This window comes from Aythya fuligula, chromosome 5 (genome assembly GCF_009819795.1).
Source record: "Aythya fuligula isolate bAytFul2 chromosome 5, bAytFul2.pri, whole genome shotgun sequence".
Classification (NCBI taxonomy): domain Eukaryota; kingdom Metazoa; phylum Chordata; class Aves; order Anseriformes; family Anatidae; genus Aythya; species Aythya fuligula.
Genome location: NC_045563.1, coordinates 18,905,488 through 18,925,651, shown reverse-complemented (window position 1 = coordinate 18,925,651; position 20,164 = coordinate 18,905,488). Strand labels below are relative to the sequence as shown.

Sequence of the window (20,164 nt, the reverse complement as noted above, 5' to 3'; positions counted from 1 at the left end):
CGGGCCGGGCCTCTCCCCGGGGCCGGGCCACGCTTGCGCACCGGTGCCGGCGGGGGTGTAGCGATGGCGGCGGCGGCGCTGCGGAGAGCGGCGGTGACAGCGGGCGGCGCGGGGCGGCGCCGAGCGCTGGGGTGGCCGCGGAGGGGCTGCGCCGGGCTGGCGGTGGACGACGCCGTCAACGGGCTGAGCGACGAGCAGCGGCAGGTACGGGCGGGCCCCGGCCCCGGCCCCGGCCCCGGCCCCGTGGCGCGCCTTCCCGCGGGGGTGTGTCGGCTTCGGCGGCTGCTGATTGGCTGCGGCCGCGGGGAGCTGACCTATCCCCGGGGCGCTCCCATGGCGCGCCGCCGCCACGTGTGCGCCCTGCCCGCGGGGCACAGCGGGTGGCCGGGCCCTGGTGCGCAACGCAGGGCGGGAGGGGGCTGCGAAGGGTTATGGCTCTGCTGTGTTGTTCTCGTGGTCACCAAGGGACCTAAAGCTTTAGGGTGGTACTTCTGAGCTTTGTGGTGTCTCGTGTTTGATGCCTTGCCTGCTTCCAGCCGTCATAGTATTTATTCCCGATTGCCCCAGGGAATGGAATGATAGGCAGCGTCTTCACAGGCTCCTGCCAATGAAACTTGGCCTCGGTCTCGGATTTGCAGCTATTGCCACACTTGCTGCGTAATTATGACAGTGCAAGTGTACAGGTGTACAAAAAACTTGTTCGTACTTATTTTCTTACTTGGGAAGTGGAGTACTTCTGCTGTTTTCTTTGCCTGGTTTGTGTTTGTGATTTATAAGCTCACCAGCTTGAATTAACTTGATGTTTCTGTGTGCTTCTAAATTTAACAAGCATAAAAGGGAGAAAATAATCTCGTAACTTGTGTGTCTCTTGTGGAAAAGTTAATAAAAGATCAGAAACAGATCTTTAGTAATGTTAATCTGTAAATTAAGAGCACTTGTAACTGTTATAAGCTGGTTTAGTGTGTCTGGGATGCCTGTCAGAGTCCACCTCCATCCTCCCCCAGTCTCTAATGATTAACAATTTTAAGCTATTATTTTCAAGCTTTATTCTCAAGTTTACTGCTCTCAGTTTTGTTACAATGGAAGCTTTAATACTTAAAAAAGGAGGGAAAAAAAATAAAAGAGAAAAGCCTATCAACAGAGGAATAAACTTGTTTGGTGGTACTGGAATCCAGTGTCTGGGTAGTCATGGAAACTAACATATCTTTTTGATCTGAAACGAGAGAAAGGCAGAGCAGCTCAGGCATATTTTGCTTTGCTGCATTTGCTGCTTCTCCAGGTTTTGGTTAAAGAGCAGAGGGTTTCAGTCTCTGAATGTTCCTTCACCAGCATTAATTTGTGGGAATAAAGAACCAAGAGGGAAAAATAGAATTTTTAAGCTCTACTGTACCATCTAGACAATTTTTTTTAGTGTTCACATTAAAAACACTTTAAGGTATTGTACAAGCTTCTTTCGAGTGCGTACAGACTTCTGCAGAATGCATTGGATCTTAACATTTAGAAGAACTTTGAGTTCATCTACATTTAATTAAATGAAGCCATAGGCAGGTACTCGATGGGGGTAATGAATCATGAGCTCTGTTCACCAGTTCTTAAAGTTTCCTGACCCAAACATCACCTGAAACCCCAGTGCAGGCAGGAAATAGTTCCCCAGCACACTCTCATGCTGGGGTAAGATTAAGTTAACTGTCAAGAGGAACTTATATTCTCTATTGAGGACTTCTCTTAAGACCTCTTGCAAAAAAGGCTAAAGAGAGTTTCATATTCTCTTTCAGCTAATAACCTGAAATACTGATTTCCTTATGATCTTGTGCTTTTGGGTTTGAGATCATTGGATCGCCTGTCAGGGGAGCATTGGAAGTATCCTAGAGAAGAAGATGACAATATATTAATGGGGTGTAACGTATGCGTTTCTCCTCACCTCTTTTCCCAGCTTAGGCAGACCATGACAAAGTTCTGTCAAGAGCATTTGACTCCGAAGGCCCAACAAATTGACCAGGAGAATGAATTCAAAGGCATGCGGGTAAGTATTTCATGCGTGCCTGTGAAATAGATGGCAGTCTGTACTTTGATCTGTGTGTAGGCTCAAACCAGGAATTCCAGTCCACACCACAGGAAGATACGCATCAACTCTTCAAACTTGTAAGCTACAGAGAAAAAGAAACAAACAAAAAAACAAACAAACAGAAAAAAACACCTTTGCTTTCTTGTTTCTTCTTTTGTTAGTTTTTAACAACTTGGGGAAAGACTGAACTAGTGTCAAAAAAAAAAAAAAAAAAGAAAAGAGATGGATTGATAATGGTCTTGTTTGGATTCTCATCGTGGTGTTTCTGCCTGGCCCTGTTCAAAGACTCCTCCTCTAATATGTGTGTTGTACTCTCCTAGCTAGGACTCTTGTTGTGGACAGCCCGGATATCTGAGCTTCCTCTCAAATTTGCTTTGGAAATGCTGTGTGCAAATGCAGGAATGTAGAATGGTTTGACTGTTGAGCTGAAAGTTTTCTTCCTAATAAAACCAACAGATTCTCTGAAATAGGAAGGTTTGATTGATAAAAATGAGAGACCTCGCTGTTGGTTTTCATAAGCTCCACAAGACTTAAAACGTTCAGAACATCTGCTAGGATTTCCTACAGCTCTGATGCTGATATTTTCAGGGCTATGCGCGTGGCTTTGAAGTTAGCTATATAGATTTAGTCTGGCGTACCAGATGTCATCCAGTGCTATTGAATAATACTTTTTAAAGTCTCTGGAGACTATTCACAGGTAACTGTAATCACTGGCCACCGAGTCCATGTGAGAAGCAATCACCTGCGTGGCCATCTCCTAACAGAGGAAAGCCCGCAGATTGAAGCAACACCAGAGATGACTCACCTAGCACGTGTGACCTTCGATGGTGGTGTCCCTTGCTACTGCACTGTGCCATGGCTTTTCTCTTCCTCTGTAATGCCATGTGCCCTGCACAGCTGATGTGTTTGTCTCAAGCCAGGCAGTGGCTCCGTGCCTCGAGCCGTGTGGCTGCAGAGCAGAGGTTAATTGCATGCTGCTGTTGCAGGGCAGTAAGTCTGGGCGAAGGGAGGAGCTGGCAGTCAAGGACAGGCTGCCCTCTAGCAGATGGACTTTGTAGGGTGTGTGTCCAGCTGCACACGACTAAGCAGCCTTATCCAGTCCCCACGTGCCGCAGGTCTCCCAGGAGGCTCAGAAGCCTAGAGGCTTGTGTATAGAGTGGCCATTGTGGATTCAGCTCTCTTGGCTTCACAAGTCCAGAGTGTTCACTAGAAATCACAATTTTTTATAACTTTTCTAATACCTTTGCCTACCTCAGCAGTTGCTTTTCCTGACCCAGCTGTAACGCTTCCTTTTTTTTTAATATAAGCTCTCACAAGGAGGTTTCCTTGGGTTTACTCACCAGTTTCTGGTTTTACCCTAGTCTTAAATTGTTCAGTGATTGCAGCTCTTCTCAGTACTTTCCAGGCCTTCAGTCACGGATAACTTATTCTAGCTGTGGCAATCACAGGCTAATAGACCTACAGTGTTGCCAAAGCAGCGTGACAAGGTTGTATGAGGTAAAAAGCAAGCATAAATTTAAGACATGACATCCTAAATTACCTTTAGCCAGAAACAGCATACGAGAGCCTAGAATTTTTTAAGGTAATTGGACGTTTAATTTACCCAGTTTACGAATTTAGGTGATGTGTTAAAATCTTAGGACCTGTCCTTCCCAAATTAAATTTAGGCTTGTGAGTTCCCTCCCTGCATAACTGGAGTCCTTAAGCCTGTGTGGGTTCTTGGTTGGAAGCATGGAGCTGCTGCTGCAGGAGGAATGGTACTGATGTGATGATCTCTGAGGTTTCACACAAACAGGGTAAATCAGCGTGTCCAGTGAGCTACCTGGGAAGGCTTCTCACCCTGCTGCCCTGACCACATGTCTGGACTGATTGCTTTTGTTGTGTATTTGTAGGAGTTTTGGAAGAAACTCGGGGAATTGGGAGTTCTGGGGATCACAGCTCCTGGTAAGTGTTTTCCTGCCTCCGACCATCTGCTGGGTGATTCCTCACACAAAAGAGAGACGACTTAAACTCACCCTTTCCAGCTCATAACATCCTTGTCTGTGATGTGACATCTGTTTTTGTCCAGAAGCTGCTGTTTTCATGGTTTTTAAAACTCTTTGGACACTTCTGTTGTTCTTTACCAAGGAAAAAGGAGCTTGATTCAGTAGACTTCTGGACAATTACGAAATGGCTTTTGCAACTTACCAGTACTTTTCAGAAATGTTTTCTCCAGATATACACACAAAATAAACACATACAACTTGAATGTGTTTGTGCTTCTCCCATATGAAGCGTTTGCTTCAAGTTTTGAAGCCTCAGAGCTACAGATAAAAGTATCCTAGAGCAAGCATCCATCTCTAATAGAAGAAGTTACAGGGCATTAAACAATGCCGTGAAAAGCTGTGATAGCTAATGGAGGGCTGACAGCATCCAACCCGTCAGAAAAAAAAAAAATCGGGTAAATCTTATTCAGCCTTGTCCAGGTTAGTTGAAAAGTGTTTTGATTAATGTTACAGATTACTGAGCCTGCCGTGGTCATGCTGAATGCGCTAACGCAGTGTAATGAGGAGAAGCCCTTAGTGGAGAAAAGCAGCCAATGGGGCCTTTATTTCCCCATCGTAAAGTCTGTGTTTCTAGATGTGTGTGTGCAAAGGCTTCTGCAGAAGCAAGCTGAATAGCAATGCGTTGAAATAATGCCTCTGCATTTCTTTCCGTGGCACCAAGTCTGCTTGAAAGAGTCTCTATTTCTGCTTTCTTTCTCTTTACTCTTCCCAATTTACTGCTGCTCCTGTTTTTTCTCACTCTTACCTTCTTTCTTCTTTGATGTTGTGCCTGAGGCTTACAGCAGTTTCCCACACTATAAATAAGCTATCCCCTCATGAGTCCTGTCTTTTTTGATTTCCTGAAAGATTTACCTCTAAAACCTTGCTATGCCCAAACGTGCAATTTTTGATTGTATTGCTATGTGCAGTTTCTTTATTGGCATTGGTTTTGCTGTAGGAGGTGGAGGCTGGACCTGGGGATGTGAAGATAATGTGAAATCTTATGAGAGTGCATGGTCAATTAAATGGTGTGCTTCAGCACCAATGGGTCAAGACTTTTAAGGAAACATTTTGAAGAAATGCTTTTTACTTTATTTTTAAAACTTAGTATACTGTGTTGCTTTGTTGTATTTATTTTATAGAAAAAAAAAAAAGAAGAAATGCAAATACTTTGGAGTAATCATACAGGCACATCATATGTAGAGAGTGATTTTGAAAGGGCACCATCAGCCTAGATCACTGCAGCTTGTATTATATAAATAGTTGTGATAGGAATATTTTCTTGTACCTCTTGCAGTACAAAGTTGTTATGTACCTGTACTGCTTACAGCAGGCAGTTGCCTTTCCTGTATTGAGGCGATAGCATCCAACCCAGCAGGCAGTATAGCAGATCTTTTGTTTTGGCACACGTGAGAAGTGGTTAAACCCATCTTTCAGGATATTGAGAGTGAAAACCCAAACCCTGATTCAGGGTGGAGAGGTGGTTTCGGAGGATAAAGAGCCCTGCAGATAAAGACAGCTGTCAGAATGGGTGACGTGGGAGAAAAGCTGCCCCTAATGGTAGCGACTGCTGTATTAATTCGGATTTGGGGCAGTGGCTCTCTTTCAGCCCAGGTTATGCTCTTGCTCATCTCTTTGGTCACTGCACGTGCAAACATATCTTGCTCTTACTGTTGCTGCTGCTTGCTTACAGCACTCATGTTGATGACTAGGTGGTGCTTGCAGGTTATTTCCCTGGCTAGTTTGTGGTGGTTTATGTCCTCCTCTTTTAGTTCTTCCCTTATCAGTATGATCACTTGCTTCTTGCCTGCTCAGCTTTTACTTTTGGATGAAACTGTGTGTATACAAATGTGTGTGTAAGTAGATGTATTTATGTAGGCTGTCAACGCTCAAGGCCATCATGCATTTCTCAGCCACCTTTTGTTTTGTTTTGTTGCCTTCTCCCTCCTTGTCTCACCCTGTGTCTTTAATCGTATCAGCCACTGGTTTAAGACTCACCTCAGGGTGCCCAGCTGGACTTGCTGTTACAACTTGATCTCTGAAATCCACATTCTTGCTGCTCTTGAATTACAACAGTTACATTTTAGGATCATTCTCATTCCAGACCCATCATCCCTCAAAGTGCTGTTCTCCTGCGTGTTTGTGGGCATTAGAAGTCCCTAATACCCCAGATCTTAGACCAGTTTGAGGGTTCCTTTTTTATTTAAAGGTTTTCGTTAATACAAACATAGTTAGACTTTGCAAACTTTGCTCCTTTTCCCCTCTCATAATGCAGGTTGGCATCTTATGATTTAATCCTCATTAAATCATTATATTATATTGTATTAACGTTGCACTTAGGGATAGTTGCCAAGAAAGATTCCTTGTTGTGCAAGTGTTGGTAGCATGTTTTAGGTATATCCTTATCCATGTAATATTTATGAAATATGCTTCACAAACACAAATCATTATCGATTGTGCTGAAGAAGTAATGTCGCTGTACTTTTAAGATAAAACTCAAATTCTGAGAGGATGGGGAAAGCCAGAGGTGCCCAGCTCAGAGAAAAAAAAAGAAAAAAAACAAATGAAATAAAAACCAGCCAAAACCAGCAGCATTCTTGTCTCAGATCTCACTCAAGACAGCCCAGCCCAGCCCAGGGGTCTTGTGCACATGTGCTGTGTCCCGTGGTGGTTAACGTGGGGTTTTTCTTCTCAGTGAAGTACGGTGGATCTGCTTTGGGGTACCTGGACCACGTGCTGGTGATGGAGGAAATTTCTCGTGCATCAGCAGCTGTGGGGCTTAGCTATGGAGCCCACTCCAACCTTTGTATCAACCAGCTGGTGCGGAACGGCAATGAAGCCCAGAAGGAGAAGTACTTGCCCAAGGTATAAGGCAGGATGTGGACTGGAAAGCATCCTGGTTTGGGTGGTGGTTTTGGGGACAAGAGTGGGAGCGGGTTCCATGCTTTAAAGTGTTAGGGAATACAATAGATTTTGCTGCATTATGAGGTTTGGGACAATAAAATACAACAGAGTGCACTAGATTTAATATTTTTGCTGTTGCTGATCTGGTCTGTCACTATCCATGTTTTCTGAGAGCATGTTTGTGTGCCTGGCTTCTTCTATCGGGCTCCCATTTGTAGATACAGGGGTGAGGAGTCAGAGTTGCAACTGTATCCACATGCTTATGGAATTAATAATTTTTTTAATGAAAAAGCATACCCTTCTTGCACAGAGGGTCTACTTGTTTCAAGTAGGCAGCAACAGAATAAAGCCAAAAAAAAAATTGTAACACACAAAAACCAGCAGTTTTTAAAAATTATTTTTAATATTTTACTTTCCTTGGAATTTCGTGCCTTTCTGTGCCTTTCCTTTGACAAACAACCGTCCCCTTTAAAGTGTGTAGATGCAAGGAGGGATGTACAGTTAGCAAGAGCTGAAAGTAGCTGCTCTGCAGCACTCCTAAAGTACCAGAGCAGTGCATGGTACAGATGCATGCAAGGATGAGCTTTCTTTCATTGTGTTCAGCGTTTTAAGCACCAGCTGGTTTCAGTGCTCCAGCGTTTAGGAAATACTATATTAACCAAACTTGCCTTTCCCTAACTTGATAATTTTGATTCCTTAATTTGCATTGAAAGAGCATCTTGTGGAACTCAGAATTTGTGTAGTCTTTGTACCCCAGCCTGTGTCGGATCCCGTGCCTGCAGGCAATGAGGATGGGGCAGTACCTGAGTTATGGGGAGCTGGGACAGGCAGACAGCCTTTGCAGACCTTTGTCACCAAAGGAGGCTGTGGAGTGGCACTGGATTATATTTTTCAAACTTTCTAAAGTGCTTGGAGACTTCTGTGCTTCTTGCTCCTTTTATATTTTATATTCTGCAGTTTTTACTACCCCAGTGCTTGGTTTGCTGCCTGTGCTAATTAACTGCGAGTATCTTCATCACGTAAAGCTCTGATGTTTGTAACCTGCCTGGTAAACGGATTTATCTGTTTATACATGTGGAGAAATGTAACTGAATCCCAGCTACTGAAATTATCACCGCAAGAAACTTGACTTAAACCATGTGCAAGGCACAGTGTTGCTTCCTCAAAGCATTCTTGTGCAGCTTGGCAATAGGTAACCCCAAGCTGTCCTCGTTGCTGCTCAGGGGTGTTTTAATGCCATCATTCGCCGGCTTTCAGCATGAGATGTGCTGACCCTAGTTCCAACTCGCCTTGGTTCATGCTGAAGTACTTAGTGGTACTTATTTAATTAGCATTGAGCGTATCACTGACTGCTGGTGAAATGCACTAATGTATGGGATTCTTTCAACGTAGCTTTTAAGCATGGAACTTTTTTTTTGTTAAAAAGAAGGGAGATCAAAAGGAGAGAATGGATGAAAGTGCATGGGGGGAGAATCAAGGAGAAAAGCTCAGGATGAAGGAACAGGAAAGGGGAAGCAGCAGCTATGCCCAAGCCTGGCATGAGCAGGCACAGAAGCAGTGTGTCCACTTGCTATTTTAGTAGGAGTGTGGGGAGACAGGGCTATGGGAATGCTGCAAAGAACTTCCCAATCTCTTTTCACAGCCCTTACTGGCCTCTTGTGTTCAACAACTCTTGTTTATCTAAAAGGGCAGTTGTGAAGCGTGGAGCAAGGAGCTTGTGAAAGGCACACGGCTGCCTGCATGGTTCTTTTGGCACCTTCCTGGAGATAGCTGCCTGCAGCTCTGTGTATAAAGCACTCACTCAGATGTGAGTTGAGCCGTCCTCCTCCTCCCGCTGTGCTTTGGTGCTGTTCCCTCGGCACAGCAGCACAGGGGAGCTCCCTGTGAGGACTCCACCAGGAGCAGTTTCTTTTTGGCAGCTCTTGCATGGAATAGCTAGGATGGAGATACAGAAAAAGAAGTGGAAGGCACCTTAAAGAAGGAATAGAAACAATGCTACTATTCCACTTCGTTTTCTCGTATTTGTCTCTTCCAGCTAATCAGTGGGGAGCACGTTGGAGCCCTAGCGATGAGCGAGCCTAATGCTGGATCTGATGTTGTGTCCATGAAGCTGAAAGCAGATAAGAAAGGTAAAACCTGTCTGGTGCTTCCTGGGTGGGTAGCCAGCATAAATGTCTCCTGTAAACTTAAACTAACCTCCCTAACACCATTCAGAAATGGTGCTTAGCCTTGGATTTGCCAAGCAATGTTAGTGGTCTTGTACAACCTCCCAGAATAATCTGGGATAAAGCAAACATACTGAAAGTGATAAAGCAAGGTAGTGAAGACATGGAATGGGTGGTTGCATGTCCAAAAGTGGACTTCTGATTGTGGTGGTGGAATATGGTGGTATAATGGACCTATTGCTAGAAGCCTTCGTTTGTCAGGGATTCATTAAACTGACTTTGGACTCCAGAAATGAAGGGAATGAATTTTCTTGAGATCGAGAAAGATTTGTGCGTGTTGTTTGTGGGGATCCTTGAAAGCCAGTTTTGAAACAAATGGGGTGAGGATGTCGGTGTTGCTCTGTCTGTTGTGAGCTGACAGACTGCACCTCTGTACTTCCAGGGGACTACTTCATTTTGAATGGGAACAAATTTTGGATTACCAACGGGCCTGATGCAGATGTTCTCATCGTTTATGCTAAAACAAACCTTAATGCTGTACCAGCCTCCCAAGGTATAACTGCATTCATTGTGGAGAAGGTAGGTTTACATTACTGTTTAGTAACTCTCACAATTTTATTCTAGTGTTTATTATTTATTTATTTATCTTTTTTTTTTTTTTTTTTTTTTTTTTTTTTTTTTAAAGCTACCTCCTTCAGCCTAAAGGGCTTGTTTAGAAACCAACTAGTTTTCTTTCCACAACCATCACCCCCTTCCTCAAAGAGACGTTAATTCCTGCCTGAATTTTATAAACTCATGAAGTTAGGCCTCTGCCCCAGTGATACGGCGGGTTGCACTGCCAGCTGGGAGCTCCTGGATTTTGGCATACAAGCCCATAGCCAGCCTTTTGGGCTAGAAATGTGGAGAGAACAGTCAAGATCCTAATAAAAATGGACTTTTGCTTGTTGCCCAAAATTGTCAGGAGTTACGGAGACCCTGTAAATCTGTCCTACTGTCTGTCCTGTGATCTATCCCTGCATTTTTTAATGTCAATACATTGAAATAACTTTATTCATTTTTCCCCCTCCTTCTTTCACTGCCCTTTTGGATTCCTGCAGTGACCCAAACATTCAAGTAAAAGTGATCAGAAACAGGACTTTTGATAGGGACCCCTTGGGAAGTGGGGATCTTTTGGGGTCTTTCTTCCCTTTTAGTTAATTGGGGCTATGCTAGACACATTTTCATCTCCACAAGGAAGATAGGAAGCTGTAATAAAACAAATGGTACTGGAAATAGATCTCAGATCAGTAAACCTTCTGATGGCCTTACTGGACTGAGAGACTAGAATAGTTCAGGCACTGTCAGCACTTGCAGTCCTTGCTGTAGAGAAGTGCTTGTGTTGGCAGCTGGCCAAATCTCTATTTGTTTAATATTTATGTGCAACAGAAAATTAATCCACTCCATTTGAAAAGTGGATCCACTCAGTTTGCCACATGTCCACATTTCTCGGATTATTTGCTTCCTGCTTGTACTTGTGCCTGGTTTTGTCCCCACAGTGGGTGCTTCCTTGACTCCCTTCTGGTGCTCCACACGTACTCATGTGGTCAGGGAAATTTCACACATCTGTAGTGATTTTTTAGTCTTTCAGAATTGAGAGATATGAGACTCAGTTTTAATGTCTTGGCTTTTTTGCAGGGAACCCCAGGTTTCAGCACAGCGCAGAAGCTTGATAAGCTGGGAATGAGAGGGTCTAACACCTGTGAATTGATCTTTGAGGATTGTAAGGTCCCCGGTAAGCTGGCTTCAAATCATGGCAGTATGCATGCGGGGTGGTTCCCTCTCTTCTTGCTTAGATAAATTGGATCACCAATTACATGCACGTTCAGACTGTGACCTGGAGGGCTTTGTAGATGGTTATCTGCTCTTTGGCAACCTCCTAAGAGCTGGTGAAATTGGGAAGGTGCAGTCTGATGGATTCCAATGAACAAGCACATCCCGTGTTAGATCACTTTTGTTTCTCCCTCAGGGACCTAACTCTTAACCACTGCTTTTACAAAGCCTAGATGAGGCTTTCAGAGAAACTTCTGATTGTTTCCATTAGAGCTCCCCAAATAGTACATAGGAGAACTTATTTGCATTGAAGTTTCTTTTCCCCAAAAATGACTGAAGGCTACCTGCCAGCCTTCCGGTTTGTTTATAACATTTCTGAATTCTTGTGGTGTCAGGGCCTGAAAATAAATGTCCTTTCCACTGTTAATACAGCAGGGGCAACTGTAGTGGCTATTTTTGTTGACAGAAAGTTCACAGCCACTCTACAGCAAGTAGAGGAGATCCCTTATCTGAACTCCAGAAACTCCCAACAGCATGTCTGCAGAGCAAGCATCTCCGCTGCTCCCCATGCACAAAACAGCTGCTTTGCAGCATGTGGAAGGGTTTCAGCTGAAATCTGACGTTTCTGACTTGACTGAATCCCTCCACTCTGAAATCAGAAAGTCCAGTACCCGAGTCTTCAGATCATCTTCTGGGTAATCATCTGCACAGAACAGCATGTTCTCATGGTAACAAGATTCCATTTTCTGATAGCTCGGGGAAGCACATCGCTGCACGTTGGAAGTTAACACACTTTGCACTATGGCCATTAATGCTGCTTCTGATTTTCTGCATTGGCAGCTGAAGCATTTTGCTGTTTCATGTCTTATGTTTCATGTCTGTTTCATGCTGTTGCATGTCTCACATCAAAATGTCTTCCTCTAGCACTGCAATTCCACCAGCTTTAAAATACAGGGGTTCGTTGTCAGCCATGCTACAGTGAGTGTTTTTTCTCATACTTAGTGGATTCATTTGGTCATGTTGCTTTCATAAAAGTTGGTTCAGAGCGTCAACTTTCATTGCTGTGACATGCAGCCAGCAAGCCCGCCCCCTCCTTGTGCAGTCAACACATATTCTTCAGCAACCTATCCATCCCTTTTCCCAGGACGTACAGGAAAATATTCAGGCTATTTGGTTCTTTTTGTTTGTTTTCAAGCTATTAGATGTCATTACTTCTGAACAGTTACGTCACTTTATAATTAGTGATTCCAGCATTTATGTTCTGTTCTTCAAAGTGATGTTTGCTATTAGTATTTTTCTTTGTTTCTGGAGGTGTGGGGGGGAGCAGATGCTGAGTTTTTTCTCCAAGAGCCAAGCATCATTTTTCATTTTTTAAACTCATGATCCTGGTCCTGTAGAAGCTGGACTTTTCCATGCAGTACACCAGCACACTCCTCAACAAGCAGCAGAAGACAATGCAGTCCTTGAGCTTCTGCCCCTGAAAGAGATTATTTGCTTCAGGAGATTAGCTGCACGTGTCCACAAGTCCTGCCACATTTTCTCATTGCATATTGCACCTCTCAGATCTCTTGTGATCAAAGCCTGAAGCATATGTCAGTTCTTCTATGGGGCATGCTAAGTGAATAATCTCTGTCCATCTGCAAAGCAGAGTTGGTAGGCTGTAAGTTCTCTCCTGACTGCAGGAATACAGCCATACTGAGATGAGCCTTTTGTTCCTGCTTCTGTTTATATTGTTAACACCAGTGCATGCTTTAAGTTGTCCCACAATGACAGGGCTTTCAGTCTTTTTCTCAGCCCATTATCAAATATGTTTGTTTTTTCTGTTCCATTTTCACAGAAATAATACTCATCTTTGAAAATGTGTATTTGTAACAAACACAATGTTCTGCTCTGTTCCCCTCACAGAAGGGGTGATAAGTTTGCGTTTTCCAGTCTCAGAAGGCTGATGTATAACCCCAACACGTGCTAAGTGGTGAGCTTTGGTTGCTTGCCCATGCAAGTTTTGATTCCTGTATTAGGAATGACCAGTGAGGTGACCTGAGTATATCAGATGAGAATTTGCATTCATTTCCAATACCATCCAATGTCTGCTGAGTGTGGTAACACCTTTTGGTCACTGTCAGTTTGGGTTAGATACAAACTAATGGGATGGTGAAGAGGGCTCCCAGTTTGTCCTTGAGGTGATTGTCTCCTATTCACGTTGATATAAATGCTAAGCTGGAAGGTCTCAGCTCAGATACACTTTATAACCATCTACTGCTTTTCCTTTTTGGCTTTGTTTGGATTGAAAAGATGTTTCAGTGTCAGGTAGTGTATCCATTGAAACTCAGCCTGTCTAGCTCGCCCTGAATGTTTGCATCTCAAGCTGGAAAGAAAGATGTGCACGAGTAAAAGCTTACCCATCATTTTCTTTTGATTGCAGCTGAAAATGTCTTGGGGGCACTGAGCAAGGGAGTCTACGTGTTGATGAGTGGGCTGGACCTGGAGAGACTTGTGCTGTCTGGTGGGCCGCTGGGGTAAGGGTTTGTCGTCTTTCATAGATTATAAGGCTGGAAAGATGGTTCACAACCCCCTGGCCCAGTGGGATCTCCGGGTGGGATCACACCTCTCTGTAGGATACTGAGATACTGGGGCAGCTTTGGAGAGAAGAGGAAAGTGTGACTGGAGGAGGTGGCTGGGTCAGAGCCGTACAAGGGAAGCAGGAGCAGAGAGATCTGTAGCTTCTGGGAACTCGTTAGCTGTGTTATAACTGCTCTAATGGGCTCCTGCTGGAGGGTGCTCAGCTCGGCACTCCTAGGCAGCTGCAGGGAGCTCTTCTTTTGCTCTGTGTGTGCTCCATCTTTTCTGTTAGCTCTCCTCACCTCTCCATTCTTCATGGAGGCTTTTCTCCATTTGAAAGCATCTAGGTGAAACATGTTGAGGGCTAAGGGATAAAAGAAGCAATGCAAGAAGGAAAGTTTGGGAATCCCTGCCCTTTGGTGTTGTGCAGGTGAGGTGGTTCTCTGGATTGATCATCCAGAGCATGGTTTTGAAAATGTTGGTCTTGACATAAATGTTACCAGGAGTGGGAAGTCTGCTTCAGTCCCTGAGAGCTGGGAATAGCCAGCTCTGCATTTGTGTTACTGATTCTTTAAAACTTAAAAGCACTATCCAGACTGCCACATAGAAGGATCTTTGGACTGGATAAAAGGTTTGTTATTCACTTACTCAGTCCGTAAGGTTCCTAACAACCTATTTTTCATCGCACAGCCCCTTTGTCTCCTCCCAAGTGGTCTCTCTGTGCTAACTCTCATGTGGACAGATTATCTTCCGCAAAGCAGGAAGAGGGTTTTTCGCCATTCTTATTCTTGTCTACACTTTTTATGTCACCAGCTAATGCTCCTTTTGTTGGTCTTCTCTGGAGACGTAAGGCAGCACAAGCTGTCCTAGCTACAGCTGTAAGAAAACTCTTCAACACCCCATCTCATTTTCCTGAATTAAGGAGGTGAGACCTTGCCCCAGGATGTCCCAAATGAGCAACATGAAGAACACTGTGAAGAGAAACTGTGGCCTCTTAGATTTTATAGCATTGTTTGAGTGGAGCTTTAAGGGAGACAGCAGGGTTTTTTTGTTGGTTTTTTTTTTTTTTTTTTTTTTTTTAGGTAGAAGAACCTTTTTGCCTTAGACTGAGCTTGCAAGATTGCAATATTATTTTTCTGTTGATTGTTCTGTTGTCTTCCTTCTCCTATCTAGGATCATGCAAGCTGTTCTTGACCATGCAATTCCATACCTACATGTAAGAGAAGCATTTGGACAGAAAATTGGACAGTTCCAGGTGAGACAGAAGAGGAGTTAGAAGTTTTTGTCTCTTTTTTTTTTTTTTTTCTTAAAGAGAAGATGGGGAGCCCATTTATGGGAGGGCTTTTCATGGGGAGGTAGTTAAGGGTTTGTACTGGGGTTGGGAAGTAAGGATGTGGTTTGGAGGTGAAAGGATCTCTGAGCCTGTTTACCTGAGGCCGCTCCCACCCCCCCTTACTCCCTTGGGTATTAAAACGTGAAGTTTTAACAGCTGTAAAATGGATCTCATCTTCTGTGACGTGCAGCTCATGCAGGGCAAAATGGCCGATATGTACACGCGGCTGATGGCGTGCCGGCAGTACGTCTACAACGTGGCCAAGGCCTGTGACCACGGCCACATCAACGCAAAGGTGAGCTCACTCCGGGGTGGGCTGTGTCTGCTGGGGGAATTCCCTTTCCTTCGGTCCCACAACGTGAGCAGGGTGGATGTTTTGTATGGGAGCTAAAAATGATGTGCTCGCAGCTCTCCAAGTGCTGTTTTTCCCTCTGGAGAAAAAGAAACCATAGTCCTACAAGGGAACAGATTTAGCAGGATCAGTAGGTGTTTATTGGAAGCCCAAACACAATATCCTGCCTGTTGTACGGGGCTACAGCAGTCATCCCGAGGTGTTATCGCCTCTACACACCGGCACTGTCAGTGCATGCCTATTGAAGGAGAGGACTGAACATCTGACAGAGCGAAGCCCTGCATCCCAAATCAAATCACATTGGTCTCCTGTGGGCACAATGTGTTTGTGAAGGACCAGCTCCCCTGCTGCACTTGTTTTCTTGTCTTCACGTGGCCTGACACAAATGCTCTGCCGTGACAAAGACTGCCCCAGGTCCTTGCTTTCTGGGGCGTGAATCCCGTGCCTTTGTGAGGTGGTTTGGGCTCGTTAGATATGTTAATTAGTGAAAAGGTTGGAGAAGGGCAGGTGGCATCTTTCCTGACTCTGTTGTGGTTTCTATCTCTCCTTGCAGGACTGTGCCGGAGTGATCCTCTACTCAGCAGAGTGCGCTACCCAGGTGGCTCTGGATGGGATTCAGTGCCTCGGTAAGCTGCAGTCACTGGCAGGGTTTGTGGCTTTAAGTGTGCTCTCACCTATCCCACCCTCACCCCCTGAAACGAGAGAGAAGTGACTCGTAACATCTTTTTGCTTGTAGGTGGGAATGGTTACATCAACGACTACCCAATGGGGCGCTTCCTGCGTGACGCCAAGCTCTACGAGATAGGGGCAGGCACCAGTGAAGTGCGCAGGCTTATCATTGGCAGGGCCTTCAACGCAGCTTTCAAGTAATGTCTGCCAGGGAAAAAGGCAGCACCCTGATCACTCTGAGGCCTTTGACAGTAGATACAGCAACGCACAACTCTTTTCTTCCTGTGATTCTGGGATCGTCACTTGTGGACTCTTTCCCACCTGCTTTGTGAACAGATGCTGCCGGACTGGGCTTGGGCGGAATGAATCAGTCTGTAGCAGGGAAGGAAAAAAATATATTTTTCTTCTCGTGATCAGCCTGATTCTCAGTGTTGCAGAGCTGAGGTTCATCAAGGAGACGTGCTGCCATCAAAGCAGGCTGTTGAGCAGTACACCTGGAACAAGAGGTGGCCACTGCTGAGCACAAACTCAATCCAAAAAAGGGACAGGGGAACAATTTAGTTCTCTTTTTAAAATCGAGTGCCATTAAATAGCTAGCATTTAGCATGCTACCACTGGAAAGGGAAATTTCCTGTTGTGACCTTGCAGTGGGATTGATAACTTCTGTTCTGGGGAACTCAGCCACCTCCGTGATGTGGTTGGCGTTATCATGAATGCTTGAGCATCATAGCTGCACAACCAGTGTGTTAGGTGATGATTCTTAAAATCATGTTAAAATACCACATCTGTTTCTTTGCATACTTCCTTTCCTATTCCTGCTGCTTCTCAAGATATTTCAGTGCAGCCCAAAGTCTTTGCTTCTCTGATTGACTGCCTCCTGCTGAGTTATTCATTCAGATGTGTCACTATCCATCATTCTGGGAACAGTTAAAATGTCAGACCTGTATTGTGACATCCATGAATGAAGCAGGCAGGAGGAGGCTGACTTTTTAGGTTGGGGTTATTTGGTTTTGTTTGTTTTTTCTTTTTCCTTTTTTTTTTTTTCTCTGAAGATTATTTTTTCGGCAAAAGCATGCGTTCACACTCCGCTGTTGGTTGGCTAAAGAAGTCAGTGAGCACAGCAGTATTTGTGGGTGTCTTCAGAGCACATTATATACAGTGCATTGAAGTTTATCTAGCCTTAATAAAGAAAACGGCACAGTATGCTGCCAGCCTTAAAGAGTGAATCACATGGAAAAACTGGATGGTGTAAATATGACAGAAGAATGAATGAAACAGTTGCCATATAGCCAAACTCCCAGGAGCTTAACAGAAAGAACTTAAAGCTTTTTGTAATATTTGGTTGTAATTGACATCTATCTGTACTAGGTGCCTAATGCTGAATTTTAAAATACTACAAATTGAAGAAAAGCTCACCTTCCTGAATTGCCAGGTAGGTCACCCAAGTATTTATTTAAAAATAAATAAATAAAAGCAGAGCTTCAGTTCTTCTGGAGTTAGAAACAGCTTCTTAACAGGGGCAGTACTTTCTTCCTAAACTTCATTTTTATTCAGCTACAGTGGGATCATTCTGGAAGTGTCCCAGAGTTTAAATTTCAATCTTCATTTCTGGGTAGAGCTAGTGGAGAGGGGACAGAGGTGACATTGCCTGTCAAGAATATCTCACTGAGCTGCACCTAGAAATGTTTTGGAAATAAGCTTTGTCTAGAGGAGACATTTTATATTTTTACTACCAAGTGATTACAGATGTCGTCACCTGTACCTGCAAATGACAAAACTGCAGATGCTGCACCCCAGTCTGGTGTCCCTGTGAGAGCCTTGGGGCAGAAGTTTTCGGATATGCCCGAGTGAGTTGGTAGCAGATCCTGCTGTGACAAGTAGTGGCAGTTGTGCAGCCCTTGTACCTCTGAGCACTGTGGTCTGCTTGCATTTTTTCCAGCAAGCTGCGGCCAGAGCAAGTATGCAGAAACCAGTGCTGCAGGGTATGGCGCAGAGCTGTCTGCTCTCCAGGGTAAGTGCAGCTCCACGTCTCAGTAAATAAGCAAACCTCATCTGAGAGGTGGTGGGAGTGCTTGCCAGGGAGGTGAGGAGTGTGAGCACGGTGTCTCTAACGCACGTCGGAAAACTCGTGTCTTGCCTGCGTGTTCTGCAGCTCTTTAATATGGGAATGAATCACTGCAATTTTCCGTGAAAACTCTCAAAAGAACATTGGAGCTGAATCATTGTGTTATGATCTGTCTCCAGCCAGAGGAGCTTTTCTGAAATGAATGTCAGAGCAACATCGGGATGTGGCTAGATTCAGATTGTTTAAAAATATATATTCTAGGCTGGAAGGGATCCGCAGCTTTTTAAACCTGTCCTCTAACACCGGAGAGCTCTATTTTTTTTTTTTTTGATACAAATAATAAATAATGCCTTTGCTTTCTGGGCTGATCAGCACCTTTGAGTTAAAGGTGTAATGAATCAAAGTCTAACGCATCATGGGACAGGGTGGAGAGTGGGATTAATAAATCTCAAACAGGGTTATGTTAATCAAACCTCGTCTGCTTCCACTGCAGCATGGCATGGGCTGCCTTTCCTTGCACGGAGCAGTTTTCACTGTGGTGTAAAAACAAAGCTCCCAGCACACCAGGGAGTGCTCCAGTGTTTAAGGTTAAGGGGTTTTTAATCTTTATGCAATATAATGAAATAAGCTTTTGCTGGACAGCCTGTGTCCCCGTGGTGTTTCCCAGCAGAGGGCAGGTACAGACCTCGTCTGGTACCCGCCACAGCGTCTCTGGGCTGGCAGCAGCTGAGGGACCAGCAGTGCCTTCCCTTGCCCACCCTTACTCTTACCTACTACAGCTCTTTTTTCCAAAGTGTTTAAAAATAAATATGTATGTATATAGAGAGAGAGATAGTGATGCACTGAGGCTGTGCCTCGGGCCCCCTCTGGAGAGCAGCAGGCAGGGCTAACAGGGAAAATGTGCAAGAGCGCTGTGCCTCTAACATGATCCTAAGGGATCCTGTGCCTTTAACATGATCCTGAGGGATCATATTAGAGGCACAGTGAATTTGCAGTGGAGGTTTTCCTAGCCTGAGAAATGTGTGGCTGATGGCAGAGAAGGGTTAATGTACTGCACCCTTCCTGGTTCTGAAGTTGCTTGCCCTGTTTGCAGCTGGCTGCTCAGCAATGGGGAGAGAGAAAACGCGGAGAGCATAGGAAATTATTCACAAGGTAAAAAACAGAGTTTATTTTAGCAGCGTGTTTAAAATGGGGGGATTTTGAAAGAGGCAAATTTGTAGGGAAGCCTTTCCTAGTTTGTTAGGGATTCAGAAATGCTTCCTGTTCTGGAAAAGGCAGGGGTGAGAACACGCACTCAGCAGCACCTGCCCACGGAATGAGTTTTGAGGTACTCCCATCATTGTTTTGAATGTGTGAAGCATCCATCCTGTAGCAGCTGGGTAGGTTTCACAGGTTAAGAGTTTATCGATTTCTTGAAAGAAGAAAAACCACACTCGGTTCGCTTGCTGAAGCTGCTTGCTCCTGGGGAATCCAGCTCAGGTGATTTTTTTTTTTTTGCTGTGTGTGTTCAGGGCTGCTCTGCAACTCATTCCCTGAGGTTGCAAACCTGATGAAAGAGCAGTCCTAGCATAATGACCTGAAGGTAGCAAAGCTCTGGCTCAGTTTGATCTTTTAGCGGTGAATTTTGCAGCTCATGTCATTCTGCTGAGCAACAGCTATGCTCACCTTCAGCTCATGTGGACCTGAGGATGTTTTAATCTCAGGATCTCAGCTGCAGCTGCTGCAGTGGGTGGGTGTGTGAGACCGAGGCGTTCAAAACAAAATGGGTTGGCAAATTGCTTTGTGCAAGGGACGCGCAGGAAGTCTGGGGTGAGTCCTCCTGCCCAGTTTTCCTGCTGTACGCTGCTGCTCCACTCCCTTCTAGCTCTTCAGCTGTACAGCCGAGTTGCGATAAACACCGAATTTGCAAAGGTAAACTTGTTGTGTGTCCTTGATCGATGCCCCTTTGCTCTGCGAGCCCTCACTGGAGCTGCGAGCTTGTTGAGTAAAAGCTGGGCTGGGGCTGAGCTAGGGCCTGGCCAGAAATGGATCTGCTGCAGAAACCCATGCTGAACGAAAAGTGGAAGAACGTGAATGACTCCTATTACCTCTGGGTGGAAGATGTCGAGGAGAAGACAGGCAGTGACCCCACCTCTGTCCTGCCTTGTGCTTCCCAGGCAGGTGGGGCCATGGCTCCTTCACACCACGTCCAAACCTGGCACCTGTTGGAGGGGATGCCC

General features: G+C 44.9%; 1 protein-coding gene across 1 annotated transcript; it reads left to right on the top strand.

Moving 5' to 3' along the window:
- Window positions 1-63: 63 nt before the first annotated feature.
- On the top strand, window positions 64-16,293 carry IVD (isovaleryl-CoA dehydrogenase). The gene is made up of 12 exons (XM_032189211.1): window positions 64-204; window positions 1,934-2,023; window positions 3,958-4,009; window positions 6,785-6,954; window positions 9,029-9,122; window positions 9,601-9,737; window positions 10,833-10,929; window positions 13,390-13,483; window positions 14,700-14,781; window positions 15,050-15,154; window positions 15,765-15,837; window positions 15,948-16,293. The coding sequence occupies exons 1-12, from the start codon at window positions 64-66 to the stop codon at window positions 16,079-16,081; spliced, it is 1,269 nt and encodes a 422-aa protein (XP_032045102.1). The 3' UTR covers window positions 16,082-16,293.
- The last annotated feature ends 3,871 nt before the right edge of the window (window positions 16,294-20,164 follow it).